Below are 16,139 nucleotides of genomic sequence, written 5' to 3'. Positions count from 1 at the left end.
GGATGACCCAGAGGGATGGTAGGGGGAGGGAGGTGGGAGGGTGGTTCAGGATTGGGAACACGTGTACACCCGTGGCAGATTCATGTTGATGTATAGCAAATCCAATACATTACTGTAAAGTAAAATAAAGTAAAATTTTAAAAAAAGGTATAGTTACGATATGTTACATCTTTACTAATATATTTAAAATACTATTTAATTAAGACTTGGTAACATGGAACATGCCTGTTTTAATTCAACTGAAATAACAAGTTGCATGGATCATTATGAAGCAGGAGTTCCCAACCTGTGGGATCTAATCTCTGATGACCTGAGGTGGAGCTGATGTAATAATTAGAGAAATAAAGTGAAAGTGAAATTCGCTCAATCACGTCTGACTCTTTGCAACCCCATGTACTATACAGTCCATGGAATTTTCCAGGCCATAATACTGGAGTGGGTAGCCTTTCCCTTCTCCAGGGGATTTTCCCACCTCAGGGATCGAACCCAGGTCTCTTGCATTGCAGGCGGATCCTTTACCAGCTGAGTCACAATAGAAATAAAGTGCACAATAATTGTAATGCATTTGAATCATCCCTGAATCAACTTCCTTCCCCTAACCCTGTCCTTGGAAAAATTATCTTCCAAGAAACTAGTTCCTGGTGTCAAAAAGGTTAAGGATCACTGTTATAAAGGAACATGAGGAACTGTAAGCACATTAACTCGTTTTGGATTTTCTGTTTGTATCTATCATCTCCATACACTTCCATAAGCTATAAAATATAGATGGTTGAATTTGATCACTTAAAAATATAAAGCTCTATATCTACAAATACAAATATACCATAGGAACCTATTTCAAAAGGCAAATAACAAACTAGGAAAAATGCATGTGTTCAAAGTTTTTTTTTTACCCTTTATATATAAAAAGTTCTTGAAAATTAATTAGTATGAAAATCTGTATTACATATAGAATGGATAAACAACAAGGTTCTACTGTATAACACAGAGAACACTATTCAATATCTTGGGACAAACCATAATGGAAAAGAATGCAAAAAAGAATGTATGTATGTATGTGGTGGCTCAGATGGTACAGACAGAATCTGCCTGCATTGCAGGAGACCTGGGTCTGATCCCTGGCTTGGGAAGATCCCCTGGAGGAAGGCATGGCAACCCACTGCAGTATTCTTGTCTGGAGAATCCTCATGGATAGAGAGCCTGGCGGGCTACAGTCCATGGGGTCACAAAGAGTTGGACACGACTGGGCAACTAAGCAAATCTGTGTATAACTGAGTCATTTTAGTGTAGCATTGTAAATCAACTGTACTTCAATTAAAAATTAATTAAAAATGAAATATAAAAATATGAATAGAAAAAATGGGTAAAGGATATCAACAGACAGTTTAGAAAAAATGTATATGGTCTATTAACATACAAAATGATGCTCATGTTTACTCATAGTTAAATCGCAAAATAATAGCACAAAATACCACAGTTCATGTACCAGATTGGGATATTTCATTCATTGCCAGTGTTGATAATGATACAGGAGAACACATGCATTGGTAGTGCTATATATAGCACTAGTAGGAAGAAAAATTGGTTTTGTAAAGGGGAATTTTGTATTATCCATAGAAATTGCTAAATGTACATATGCCTGGCCCATCACTTCTAAGAAATTATCTAACAGGTGTGCAAAAACATGTGTGCAAGGATGTTAAGTACAGCATTGTTTTTAATATTAAAGCACTGGAAACTCAGATTTCCAGAAACATAAGTCTAACTAAATAAAAAATGATACATAGAGAAGCAGAATACTATACAGCTATTAAGAAGAATAAGGCAGATCTATACTACAAACATGGGAAAATATCCATGATATAATCTTTAGTAGAAAAAAAGTTATTGATTTTTTTATATTATGTTATCCCATTTGTATATGTACAGAACATTTGGGAGGAATTATACATAATATACTGTTAACACTGTTACCTCTCAAGAATGTCTTGATAATTTCTTGTCTTGCTGATACAATTGGAAGTCCTATCTATGTATTTCCCAAAGTTACAATATTACCTCAAAGACTTATATGCCAGTTGATAATTTCTATTTTCTTGCATGTGGATATTGGAATATTTGTAATCCTGTGACTTCCATATTTTATATAGAAGCATAAAGAAGAAGGATTTTTCACTTTAAACATGTTTTTACTGTTTTAATTTTTAAAACATCAGTTGATATTACTTTAATACTAAAAATAGTGGTTAAAATTACCTACTGAAAAGGAAAATATGAGCTTGTTATATCTAATTTTATTACAACTTGAAATTTCAGTATCATCAAATCTGTTCTCAATTGTAAGAGTATCACAGTCATCCCAGAAGTGTCTCACCCACAGATCAAGCAATCCCAATGACTTACACTCTTCCTGATCGTGTAATGTTTTCAAAGGAGCCATTACAAAGTCAACTGCACTGTCTTATACATCTCTAATGGGTCCAACAGAGCCATTAGGATGTCAGTTATGTGGCAGGGCTTCTGTCGAAGCTATTACCAAGTCATTGCATTGTTTCACACACTTCCTTCGACATTCAGATGGTTCCTGAGGAACTGTTTACATTGCTGTGGAAGTGTCCTGTATAACTTGCACTAGCAGGGGAAAACAAAAAAGCAAAAGGAAGAAATGTAAAATAAACAAATCCCTTCCATTAACTGCACATGAATGGCCCCACATGGTCAAACATCAGAAGGAATAACTCCTTATTTTGGCATAAACTATTATATGTCATTCAAGAAACTCAGGTGTTAGGCTAGCTATTTTTTCACCACTCCTGCTGTTCTGATGGAGCAACTCAGGTTCTGAGAATGACAAATGCATGGCTATGATGGTATGGTATTTATTGCTAGCACATGGTATATTACCAGGTTTCTGCTGTATGCACTGAGAAGCAATGGGGAGTAGTAGTAATGGATTTTTTGGCTATCATGGGATTGTATCAGATAATCTGCTACCTGTAAAGTTCCAAGCAGTGCATAGGGAGCTCAGCTGCCCAACAATCATGGAAATCAACAAGGCCTCTGAGTAGTTGAAATCCCAGCTCTATCTTAAGGGGCTACTCCAGTGACAGTAGGAAATACAATACTACGGATTTAACCGTCAGCCAGGTCTGAAGTGCTTCACTGAATTTCCTCTCAGTCACCTCTACTTAGCAGAACAAGACTGTTGGCTATTAAAATGAATCGCCAGTCTAGGTTCGATGCAGGATACAGGATGCTTAGGGCTGGTGCACTGGGATGACCCAGAGAGATGGTATGGGGAGGAAGGTGGGAGGGGGTTCAGGATTGGGAACACGTGTACAACCGTGGCGGATTCATGTTGATGTATGGCAAAACCAATACAGTATTGTAAAGTAAAATAAAGTAAAAATAAAAAATGATATATGGGCTTCCCTGGTGGCTCAGATGGTAAAGAATCTGCCTGCAATGCGAGAGACCTGGGTTTGATCCCTGGGTCAGGAAGATCCCCTGGAGAAGGAAATGGCGACCCATTCCAGTATTTTTGCATGGAGAATTCCATGGACAGAGGAACGTGGTGGGCTACAGTCTGTGGGGTCACAAAGAATCGGACAGGACTGAGCGACTAACACTTTTACCTTCACTTTCAAAATGATATATTATTTAAGGTAAGAAAAGTGCAAGGAAATGAGAAAGTAGGCTGAGTTCTGCTAGACTAGAGTTTCCTGGGATACCAGATGTTTCAGAAGCCACAGCCTGGTAAATTCTTGATAAAAGAGACTTCACCCTGGAGCATCTACCCCACAATACATGCATAATAAATTCTTGTTGTGTAACAAATAACCACAACTAAGATGTATTGAGCATTTAATATATAACAGGCAAACTGTAAGGTGCTATATATTCATTTTCTCATTTAATCCTCACACACAAAAATGGAAATAGGTAATGTTTCCATTTGACAGACAAGCAAGCTGAGACCTAGAAAGCTTTAGTTACTTGTCCAAGGACACACAAGAGTTAAGATGCAGAACCAGGGCACAAAAGTAGGACTATCTTACACCACGATCCATTTACTTAATCACTCACCATCAGAACAATGTTTATTTAGATTGTGCTAATATAATAATTTTTACCTTGATAAATGATTTCCCATCATTTGTGTTCTCATAGCAAGCTGCACATACTTTTTATTATGGTACTAAATTGTATTACAGTTAGCCTTTATTGTCTCCAGCAGACTTCTTTGGGTATACATGCCCACTTGACTCTGACCACCTGCATTGCAAACTGCTCCAGGGATCCAGTGGGTGGGTTCCCCAAAAGCAACATGTGTATTGCTAAATTTACTCCCTGGTTATAGCTGATGGGACTAGTGGTAGACATCTGACTCAAGCTGGGAAAAGTATTCTATCTCACTGGAATTTAGAAATGGCATTGAAAAATATACAGTTAATCTCAACTTCTTTACTGAACATAAGAAATATAAACTGGGGACATCTTTGCCAGGTTTTATGCTTGCCTTGTGGATGGAGATTTAGAGAAAGTAAATCTACAGAGACAGGATTGAAGGAAATGGATTCAGAAGCAAGAGGCAAAGGAACAGGCAATTCTTCTAATCTAGTTCCTTCTTTTGTCCTGGTCCCATGAAGCATTCACATGCCCCTTTTTTATAAATTTGCTTTTTTAGGTTTAAGTTAGCTCAAGTTGTGTTTCTTTTACCTGCAATAACAACAATAAGGAATAATAAACAATTCTAATTCATAGGGCATCATTCTTGTCCTCTAGACTGTAAATTCTGAGAGAGCGAAAATTGTGTAGTGGTCATCTTTTATATATCCCCAGTCTCCAATACGGGCTTCCCTTGTGGCTCAGTTGGTAAAGAATCTGCCTGCAATGCAGGAGGCCTGGGTTTGATCCCTGGGTTGGGAAGATCCCCTGGAGGAGGGCACAGCATCCTCCCCAGTATTATTGCCTGGAGAATCCCCATGGACAGAGGAGCCTGGAGGGCTGCAGTCCATGGGGTCACAAAGAGTCAGACACGACTGAGTGACTAGGCCCAGCACAGCACAGTCCCCAATATAGAGCCTGGCAAAGAGTAGTTGTTCAATAAATACTGCTCACACAAATATCATTAACAACAAGAGTATAGCCACAGTAATTTCTTTGTGACATACTTTATTAAAGGTTAAAAATGCCTTTCTTTAACTATTTCCTTCTATTTAGCACCTTGATAAGCACTTTGACGTTTTCTAATCCAAATGTTTCATTTAGGCCACATGTGAAAAACATATTCCTGGAAATTGATTACTCAAATTTAGCTGTTAATATAGTTTTTTTCTCCAACCTAATGTAGAGTCAAATATCATTATTGAGGAACACTCTAATCACTGATGTTAATGCTCAAGTAGGCCTGCCAAATTCTAAGAAAAGCCCACTGTATCACCTGTCAGAGGTAGAGTCGTGTGTTAGATGACAAGAGGTTTGACCCACTGTAGCATTTCTATTAAGGGCTTCCCAGGTGGCATAGTTGGTAAAGAAACTGCCTGCCAATGTAGGAAATGCAAGAAATGTGGGTTTGATCCCTGGGTTGGGAAGATCTCCTGGGAAAGGGATTGGCTACCCACTTCAGTATTCTTGCCTGGAAAATCCCATGGACAGAGGAGCCTGGCAGGCTATAGTTTATGGGGTCACAAAGAGTTGGACACAACTGAGCAACTGAACATGCACGCAACATTTCTATTTTGAGAAGAACTACAGAATATATTATCTCTCAGTTTTAACTTCTCCCCTGAGAGTAAAGCGTGGTGGTGGTGGTGGTTTAGTTGCTGTCATATCCAATTCTTGCAACCCCATGGACTGTAGCCTGCCAGGCTCCTCTGTCCATGGGATTTCCCAGGCAAGAAAACTGGAGTGGGTTGCCATGTCCTTCCCCCTAGGGAAATTCCCGATTTAGGGATCAAATCCTCATCTCCTACATATTATAGCCAGTCTCCTGCATTGCCAGTGGATTGTTTACTAACTGTTCTACCAGGGAATCCCAAAGAGTAAAGTATATTCTTCATTTTTTAGTACCTATTGTTCTCCAGATTCAGTGGCTAAGTCCTGAAGAAAAAACAGTGAATAAACCAGGCTCTGTCTTCAAGTAGCTTCCCGTCTAGTACTTATTAAAAACCATTTTGAAGACAGAAGATAAACAACTCAAGTATTAGCCTACAGTGAACAGTTACACTGGTAGTAATGTGAAACGGGAGTAGAAAAGGGGTAAAATGAACAAAGCATTATGAATGATATCCAAGTTTCCTGCTTATGGGCCTCAGGATGAAGCTAATTTGAGTAAATCTGCAGTTTTCATAACAGATGATTAAGCATCAATACACAACAAAGGGTTTACTTAGGACGTATTTGAGGGAATGGAAATAAAGTGCATTAGTATTCTGACTGTCCTCTGAAAGCCAAGAAACCCACATTCTCTTCTGTTACCTGCTGCTCTCCCATCCCTGTACTTCAGACCTCTCAGTTGGTTTCATTCGGAAAGTAAAGGTTCTTTATTTTAATTTTTCATGGCTTAAAGCATATTGGAAACTTCAATTCAATTAAGGGTAACCAAACAGAGTTTACAAAAGTGAGAAAAAAATATAAATATTTTGAAAGGCTTGACCAATTAATTAATGAAAGAAATAAGTCCTTACAGACATAATTTCAGAAATATAAGTAGAAAATGCAAGTCATAATAGCCTAGGATGAATAGAATTCAAAGTGTCTTTGAAATCACATCTCAAATCTTTCCCAGCTGAAAAACCTACTCAAATTAACAAATTCTCCTACTTTCACTTCTCTCCCAAATTTATAGGAGTGAAGCTTAAATCATCCTAAATCAACCCCATGATATTATATCATTGCATCATCAATAATCTAAAAATCAGAATATATAAGACAGAAACAAAATAAAATGTCATTGACACTAACTGAAGCACATGGATGGAGTGGCATGGAGTCTTAGGTTGTGAAGTATATAAATCCTAAAAATTTTAAGCTACTTTACTCTTTTCAAACATAGTATATACAAACTCAAATTACTGGAATAGATTCCCCGCCAGGCCTGCTTTCATGAATGCATGAGATCAGTGAGAAATAGCAATATTTACACAGAAACATTAAGTTCAATTCATTGAAAATAACTTGTTTTTTCAAATTAATATGCTTTTAGAAAAACCATTTATATTCTTATCTCAAATCAAACCTCCTCTGTAAGAATCTATGGAAATGCTGAAGGCAGGCCAGGTCTGGTTATCCCTTGTTGAAAATTTATGGACTCTAAATTGGTAAAATCTTACACAAGGTCATAAATAAGATTCCAAATTGTATACTCCTTACTGAAAATTGCTAGCAGGAGCAGAATAAAACTTATAGAACTCTATCTAACTGAGTAAAGTTGTTCATGTCTTATATTCATACATGATTCAAAGGAGCTAAAAATTCTGGCTATTTGGAAAACAATCAATTGTATGTAGCTAACTTGTTTCTAAATAGCTGTTTTAAGTCTTCCTCCTGCGTAAAATGCTGAAACAATAGAATCATTCTATAGATGGGTCATAAGGATGAAATGAGATAAATATATTAAAAGTATACTTGGAAATTGTGAAGTACTGATCAATAAGAATAATGAACATTCTGACTATACTTATATGATACAAGTGTTATCCTTTATATACATTCATTTATTCAATGATCACAAAATCTTAGAGGTGGATAGTAATGTCCTCCTGGTTTTACAGATATGAAATTCAGGCACAGAAATGTTATACAACTTTCCCAACATCACACAGCTGGGATTTAAATCTAAGCTGGGATTTAAAACTAAGTCTGGCTTCACAGTACAAACTATTTATCACTATGCTCTACTGAAATCCTCTTTGGAGGTATACATTGGGCCAAAAGAGGCTGGCATTTAAAACTAGTTTTTAGCAGACTGGATCACTTTTTACCTTGGCAGTCCTGCCCAATTTTGTGGTACCCTATCCAATTCCTGAAATAAACCATAAGGGAGATAAACCTGTAAAGAAAAAGACAGGACACGTATCCTTTACTCCTAAGTCTTCCAACTCGGTCTCAGTAAATAGTGTTACATGACCAAGGTAGATGGATGATTAGATAGAAGGCGAAATGAAGTTGCACAGCCCCAAACATTCCCGAAAGTTCCCCAAACCTCCAAGGGATATGGCACATGAATACAGTACATATAGTGGCTCATCACAGTAAGCAGTTCTCATGGTGGGGGAGGATAATGTGCATTTTGATAAAACTGATTCTAATACATCTCCCCCCTGATACATTTCCCCCAGTTGCTAACAAATTTTGAGTCATTGCCCTGTGGTCAGATGTGAGGGTTCCCCATCTCGCAAAGTACTTGATTTTCATCAAAATCATTTATAAATATTGTTTTAAGTATCCCTCTGCAAAGGGGCAAAGCCAGTGAGCACAATAAAGGCAAAAGTAAAAGGACACCAGTGTCCCCTCACTGAAGAAAGACAACACGTCTACAGAAAAGAATGAACGGCATTTCCTTCATTTGAAGGTGTTATTTATAATTGACGACAGGGACAGGGGTGTAGGGACAGGGGTGTAGTTACAGGGGTGTAGTGTGATTCTTAAGCCAAGCCAGAGCATTGGAGGGAAAAGCCCAAGGCCATTTGCTAGGTGGCATTGTAAAATTATGACAGTATCTGAACTATACTAAATCAATGGCTAGAGTTATGCAAAAAACCATAGATGATGTAGAAATCATGAGGCCAAAACCAACCATACCTGATTTAAATCTCTACTCTCATGCTAAATTAATGTTTCTCTATTCAACCTTAAATCTTGTCTTTGTCCTCAGCTCCTCCCTCACCTCCTCACTGTTACCATCAACACATACCCATGAAATCTTCAGAGGAAAACAAACCAACAAGCTACCAATAAACTAATCTTTGACAGGTTAATGAACCAGGCCTGTGTGTTGTTTATCAGATGGGCAGGGTTGAACTGTGCAGGCTGGTTGTCAGAGATGGGGTGAGGTAAAAACAATTTGTCATCAAATATTTGGAAACACTTGCCTTGAGTAGACCCAGCTTGAGCCTCCATGTCACAGCAGACAGGAGAGAATTTAAAACCTGTAATAGCAAATATGTTTTACTAATTAATCCTTGTTCAACTCATCTGGGATTCTTCAATCTTTACTCTTTGTCCAGTAGTATTTTTTAAATAACAGATTCAATCAAAATACAATTCACTTACCATAATGTTCACACTCTTAAAGTGGCTTTTCGTATTTTCAGAGTTGTGGAATTATTACCACTATCTAATTCCAGAGTAGTTTCATCACCCCAGAAGAAACCCCAGACCTAGGGTCTTGCAGGAGTAGAAGAATGGTTGAGCCTAGGGGGAACTCTTTTCTTTTAATGTTTCAGCCCAGTGAACTTGGCATATATTCCTTTTGTGAGGTGTGAAGGCTTCCTAGGTGGCTCAGTGGTAAAGAATCTGCCTGCCAATGCAGGAGATGTGGGTTCTATCCCTGGGTTGGGAAGATCCCCTGGAGTAGGAAATGGCAACCCACTCCAGTATTCTTGTCTGGAAAACTCCATGGACAGAGGAGTCTGGTGGGCTACAGTCCATGGGGTTGTACAGAGTCAGACAAGACTGCGGACTTACGCATGTGCGTGGGGAGTGAGATAAGGCAGAACAAGAAGTCTTGGAAATAGAGGAGCTCCTCTATTACCTGACTTCACATAAATTTGGTTGTTATTTTTCTCGTTTGATAGTTAAAGCCCAGAAAACTGTAGGGACCAGTGCAGGGTTTCCCAACATCCATGCTACTGCTCCTTCACTTACATGAATATGCATGACAGAGATCAAGTATGTTCCCTTCTCACTTCCACACTTCACCTCCTCCATACTCTTGGTCAAACTCAGCATTGCATATATACATACATGAAAATAAGCCTAAAAAATCCAGACCCTCAAGGATAGTTGGTGATATTACAAAGTGTAATGGCCTCTCATTTAGGAAATGATATTCTAACTAGTGGACAAATGTCATTCCTGATTATATCTTTGTGGCCAATGTCCCCTCTGGGCTGAGAGAGGCAGAGGAGGACAGAACAGAAAGAACTGCAGGTACAGGGCTGTTGGCTACCGCTCTGGCACCTGAGAAATTACTAACTAGCCACTGCTGACAGACCAGGTCCCCAGTGATGGGACCTATGAAATGCAGACAAATAGAATGATGAGAAGAGTGATTAATGTGTTTAATAAGCATTGATGTGATTTTTATGAAAGGACTTTGTTCTTTCGTAGGGATAGAAAAGCAGGAAACAAAACAAATTAATCTCTTCCCAACAAATCAAAGTGACGAAAACTTTTCCATTTCTAAAAGTTGTAAGAAAATAATACATAATTACAATTTAATGATACTGCCCTTATTACTTATTGTCTGGCAAATGGCTGATGGTAATTCACTTTTTTTTTTAATCATTTCAGCCTAATCTGGTTACTTTGCCTTTGTCTGTACACTTGACAGGTTAATCTGAATCAAAATAGAAAACACGTACAAAATAGGCTTGGTTATACAGCTGTTCGCCTCATTGTTCATATATTGATACAAAGTCAAAATACATGAAATGAGTACTTCTGAAATAAATATCACTAGTATTGTATTGGAAAATAAAGATGAAAATAAAAGGTGAGTAATGAATAAGACATGCATAATATTGCTGATGATATAAGATCGATTTCCCTTGGGGGAACGACCAGAAATAAAAAGTACTTTATTTATTATTGTAAATGAATGTGTCTATTTGCCTGATACTTAGGTACACGCCTTGTCTGTGGGACCCTGCATTTTCATTTTGTATAGGAAATGAAAGGTATCAGATATAAGGAAGGAAAAACAAATCAAAGGCTAAAACCTGCATTCTCTCTGGGTTTTCCATAAACTATTAATATAGGTGGCTATATTACCGTTCTCTCCATCAGACTTCCTTTCATGGTCAGTGTCAGTCAAGGACAATGCGGAGTTGGCCCGGCTGGACAAACAGGAACTATGCTCTGATTTCATCCCCCGGATCCACATTCTCAGCGCATGGTCAGGGGAGGCAGCACCTTCTGTCTCCGTGTCCACATCAGATCCCATCTCTAGTTGGTAGCCGTGCCGGGAAACACTGTGCACGTCTGTCTGGTAGCCAGAGCACAGAGTGTGAGGAGTCTCACAGAATTCCATCTCTGAGAAGAAACAAAGTTCAGAGGAAACATTTAGAAGGAAACAGAAATACCTGGTCAAATTCTACTTTTTTTGTCCTGATGTTCCCCTCCTCCATTGTTAGTATTTATGTCTTTGCAAAGTTAGAATTCTGGCCATTTATGGTAGCTAGGATTCTGTGCTTATTTTGTGCTTCTGTAGCTTAAAATTATGCTCCTGTTGATTCTTACAAGGTTCTGGAAAAAGCATGCCTAAAATAGCTTTATAGCTACAATTTTAGATTACACAAATGTAATGAAGTAAGTGAGTACAGGGGAGTATAAAGTGTAGAGAGCTGTCCTTTAAAAGATATTTCTCTTCTAGGAAGAATATATATGATTGTCAGAGCACATCTATGCTTAAAATATTAAAATTATTGCCTTTTCTAAGTATTTCATATACCTTAGAGTTAAGAATACATAATTCAATGTGAAAACATTGAGGGAAAAGCATTAAGATTAAATATACTTTTCAAAAGTATTTTTCCCAAACACATTAGTCTAAACTCTAAAATTATGAGTACCTAATATCACTATTTCCCATTGTCTCCAAAGAATATTGAGGCTGACTTTATGCTAGTTATTCTGTTTCATTCATTCTTTCAAGAAATACACAAAATCTTTCAATCATATATTATACCTCAGCAGTGCTTTGAGGCTTGGATCCCGCCCCCCCGACCCCCAGCACCAAACTTCCCCTAAGCCTTAGAATCATAAAATATTTAGGATCTTAGAGATGATATAATGAATCCCCTCTGTCTACAGTTGAGGAAAATAAAGTCCAGAGGGCAGACAGCACTGTCCATAGCCAATATTGGATAGCAACAGAGCCCTTTTTCCTAGAACATCTGCAACTGATGTCTGCTAGAAACCAAGGAAGAGTCATCAGCTTACTGCATGGATATCAGGCATTCATTCAGTTTTATAGTCAATTTTGCATTCAATTATGGCAAAGTGTCAAAAAGGGGGAAAGATGCTTTAACAGACCTTAATAAGTTAATGAAAAATGACCACATGCCAAGACATATCATCTGAAATGTCCATGTAATACTTAGATAAGGTAATCTGGGGATGTTGTACACTATATAAGATTTTCTCAGACTGACATCAGAGACAGGGTATGTCATTTGGCCAGGAAGAAGCTTAACTGAGTGCATCTAATCCTTAGCACATATCAATAAAATGCAAACCCTAAAATGAATTTAATTCTTTGAATACAGAAAGTGCTAGAATTTAGACTGACCATATTTAGACCAATTTAAACTAACTCTTCTAGAAAGATGAGTACAGAATACAAACAGGGTTTTTAAATGTCTGTATTTTTGTGTGACATGTAATTGTCAAATGAGGGTTTAACAAATCAAATCTTAATGCTCATTCAATAGCCATTAGGGGCCCAGCACGGTGTTCTGTGAAACATGTTGCAGGCAAATAAAGCTACTATATTGTATTAGGGAAAGTCAATTATAAATTTTTTCAGGGTTATTCATCTCTGTTGAGGATGTTGCTTATGATTTTTGTGATGACTGTCTTTAAGAGTAATTCTGTTTTTCTACCAAAATTTTCTAAATTCCAAAGGAGTGATGTTTAAAAAAATAGGCATGGTTTCCACATCACACACAAAACCTTATGAAACTGGGCTTTTCCTCGACATCAAGCTAAAAGTAAAAATCCATCTTTCCCAATATAAATCTTAGTGATCTAGAACATTGTGATCAGTTTGTATTCATGCCTCTTAATTTCACAAAGCTATCCAATCCTGTGTAGTTGTTGCTGCAGCAACCTTGTCATGAACGTGTCAGCTTGGAACTGTAGAAAAGGAAGTTTATCTAGGCCTGCATTCACAACTTCCTTCCTTCCCCTAGACTACTGGTTCCCAAACTTCTGCATGCTTCAGAATCACCTGGAAGGTTTGTCACGAAACAGGTTGCTGTGCCTGCCCTCTCCCACCCTGTTTCAATGTCTTATTCAGCTGGTCTGTGGTAGAGCTAAAGAATCTGCATTTCTCACAAGTTCGTAGGTTAAGGCGTATGCTATTTGTCCAAGGACCATACTTTGAAAACTTCTTCCCTACAGTTTTCTTATAAATCAGTGGGAGCTAGGAAAATGAGAGAAGTCAGAGAGCAATCTTACTGTGGCATTACCAAAGATTTTGCAACAACTCAAATTCTATTTAGACACCAGCAAGAAAGTTATTGAACTGAATTACTCTGAAGTGCCCCCTCCCATCTATTTGCATAGATTAAGGGCACTAATTAGGGAATTTACTTTTAAAAGCACAAACCTGCATTTATTTTCACTCATACAATGATGTATGAGATGTGACTTTCCAAAGATTTTAATATACACATCTGAGTCATATTAAAGACATTCATTGGAAAAGGATGAGCAAATAAAAATAGACAGCTAATTTGTCACTTCAGAATATAAAATAATAGAAAAGTTCTTTTAAAATAACCACTGATGGATGTAAGCAGAATCCCTCTTTGTTAAAGGGATTTTCCCACCATTCAAAAAGAAACTTGAACATGGATTTGTTCCCGTCTAAGGAAATGTGGTATAATATGATAAAAAATTATGTAAGATTTCTATTGGAACAATGATTTGAATGCAAAGACTAAACACCACATTCCCTTAAACACAGTCAGATAAAAGTATACTTCCTTACCAATATGTAACTTTCAAAAGTAACAATCCAAGTAAGCTATCAGTTGCTTGTTTTCTGATGATAAAGAAAAAAGTTTAAATAAGTAAAGAAAGAAAAGGAAAAGTTTCACTTATTTACAAAAGTGATATTCATTGAACAGCCTCACTTCCCTTTCTTGAAATCAATGTTACCATTGTAAATTATTTCCTTAAAAACACAAACGTCTTGGTGGTATTCAAAATTCCCATAGGATGTACTTTCTATAAAAGCACTTACAAGGTACCATAAGTGGATGTTTTTAGCCTTGCACATATAACCTTATTACCAAAATACTACTTTTTCCCAAGAGAAGATAAAGTTCAATTGGATTTAGTATAGATCTATTCTTACCAAAAAGCTAGCCACAAGAGAAATGTAAGTACAATCTTAGAATATCTAAGATGTAAATGGATAGACTGGCAACATGAGAAACTACATTTCAGGAGTAAACAGACAAAGATGATCCCAAGTGAATGATGTATGTAGGCCTCATGAACATGCATTTAATTCTGATTGAAAGGAAAAACTATTTTGCAGCCTTGTAGGAGACAAATCTGAACAGATTAAAAAAAGAGTTGAAATCAGTTTTTTAAATGGGCAAGATTCAAAGAGAAACTTCACAGAAAAAGATATAGGAAGGAACAAATAAATGAAAAGATGCTCAACATCATTAGTTATTAGGAAAGTGCAAACTAAAACTATAATGAGATACCACTACAGACTTACCAGAATGGTTAAAAACTTCTGACCACATCAGCTGTGGAGAAACTACATACACTGCTGGTAAGAAAGTCAAATGGTATAATCACTTTGGAAAATAATCTGGCAGCTTCCTAAAGAGGAAAAGCTAAATTTAACAGGAGAACAAGGTACTTTGGGACATTTTTCACAAAGAAATAAAAATCACTGTCCACACAAATATCTGTATGAGGTTGTTCAGAAACTTTACTCAGTAACAGCTAAAAATTAGAAACAACCCAAGTGTCCATGAAGAGCTAATAGGATGAATCATCTGTGGTATGTGCATACTGTGGAATACTACTCAGTCAAAAAAAGAACATTTGATATATAATACGATGCATGGACCTCAAAATAATTATGGTGAGTGAAAAAAAAAGACCAACAGAAGGTGTGTATACTGCATGTTTCCATTTAAATAAAATTCTATAAATGCAAACCTACCTGCAGTGATAGAAAGCCAATCAGTGGTTATGTCTAGGGGAAGAAAGTAAGGGAGAAATAGAGAACAAAGGGGCACAAAGATACCTTTGGGATATCTAAACATCTGCCATCTTGACTGTGGCAATAGTTACACATGTGTATGCATACCAAAGTTTATCATATTGTACACTTTACGTTTGTGTAGTTTATTGTTACTTCAGTTATACCTCTATACTTGTTTTTTTCAGTGCATTGTATTCCATAAGATGGGCTTCCCAGGTGGCTCAGTGGTAAAGAATCCACCTGTCAAGCAGGAGACATGGGTTCAATCCCCGGGTTGGAAAGATTCCCTGGAGGAGGAAATGGTAACCCATTCAGTACTCTGGAAAAACCAATGGACAGAGGAGGCTAGCAGGCTGTAGTCCATGGGGTTGCAAAAGAGTTGGACATGACTTAGGGACTAAACAACAACGATAAGAGCATAAGATAGAAAGAGAGTTAGGGCACTGAAGAACTCCTTAGTTTTCACAAGTGGAGCCAAGGGTCTCTGAGCCAGAAGGAGGCTCAGCTTTTTTCCTCCTAATGGTAGAAAGTACATGTAATAATGAACAGAAAGGTATTCAAAATGCTGTTTTGCTTATTTATAAGCTAAGAGGCACTCAAGGCTAAGTGACTCATGATTTGTCATTGATCCTCTTGGCAACATTTTTTTTGTAAGGAACATAGAGTTGAAAGTTAGTTTTAGAGGGGAAAATAAAGATGAAACTGATCACTGATGAGCTTTCAGCAGCTAAGGGAACATTCTGTAGCTGGGAATCATGAGACTAAGTTGAGTGGATCTGGCAGGAAGAATCACTATCAGTTCAGTTTAGTCGCTCAGTCGTGTCCGACTCTTTGCAACCCCATGAATTGCAGCATGCCACCAGAGTTCATTCAAACTCACATCCATTGAGTCGGTGATGCCATCCAGCCATCTCATCCTCTGTCATCCCCTTCTCCTGTGCCCAATTCCCTTCAG

General features: G+C 37.5%; 1 protein-coding gene across 1 annotated transcript in view; it reads right to left on the bottom strand.

Annotated features, from left to right (window-relative positions):
• TENM1 (teneurin transmembrane protein 1) overlaps positions 1-16,139 on the bottom strand; it is a 629,447-nt gene that overhangs the window by 541,482 nt on the left and 71,826 nt on the right. The window contains exons 2-3 of the mRNA XM_052662865.1: positions 10,999-11,259; positions 9,096-9,152 (exon numbers count right to left, since the gene is read on the bottom strand). Of these exons, the coding sequence (XP_052518825.1) occupies positions 9,096-9,152; positions 10,999-11,259 (318 nt within the window). The remainder of the gene's footprint in view (positions 1-9,095; positions 9,153-10,998; positions 11,260-16,139) is intronic.

Source organism: Budorcas taxicolor, chromosome X (genome assembly GCF_023091745.1).
Source record: "Budorcas taxicolor isolate Tak-1 chromosome X, Takin1.1, whole genome shotgun sequence".
NCBI lineage: Eukaryota > Metazoa > Chordata > Mammalia > Artiodactyla > Bovidae > Budorcas > Budorcas taxicolor.
This window is presented reverse-complemented; position numbering and strand designations above follow the sequence as displayed.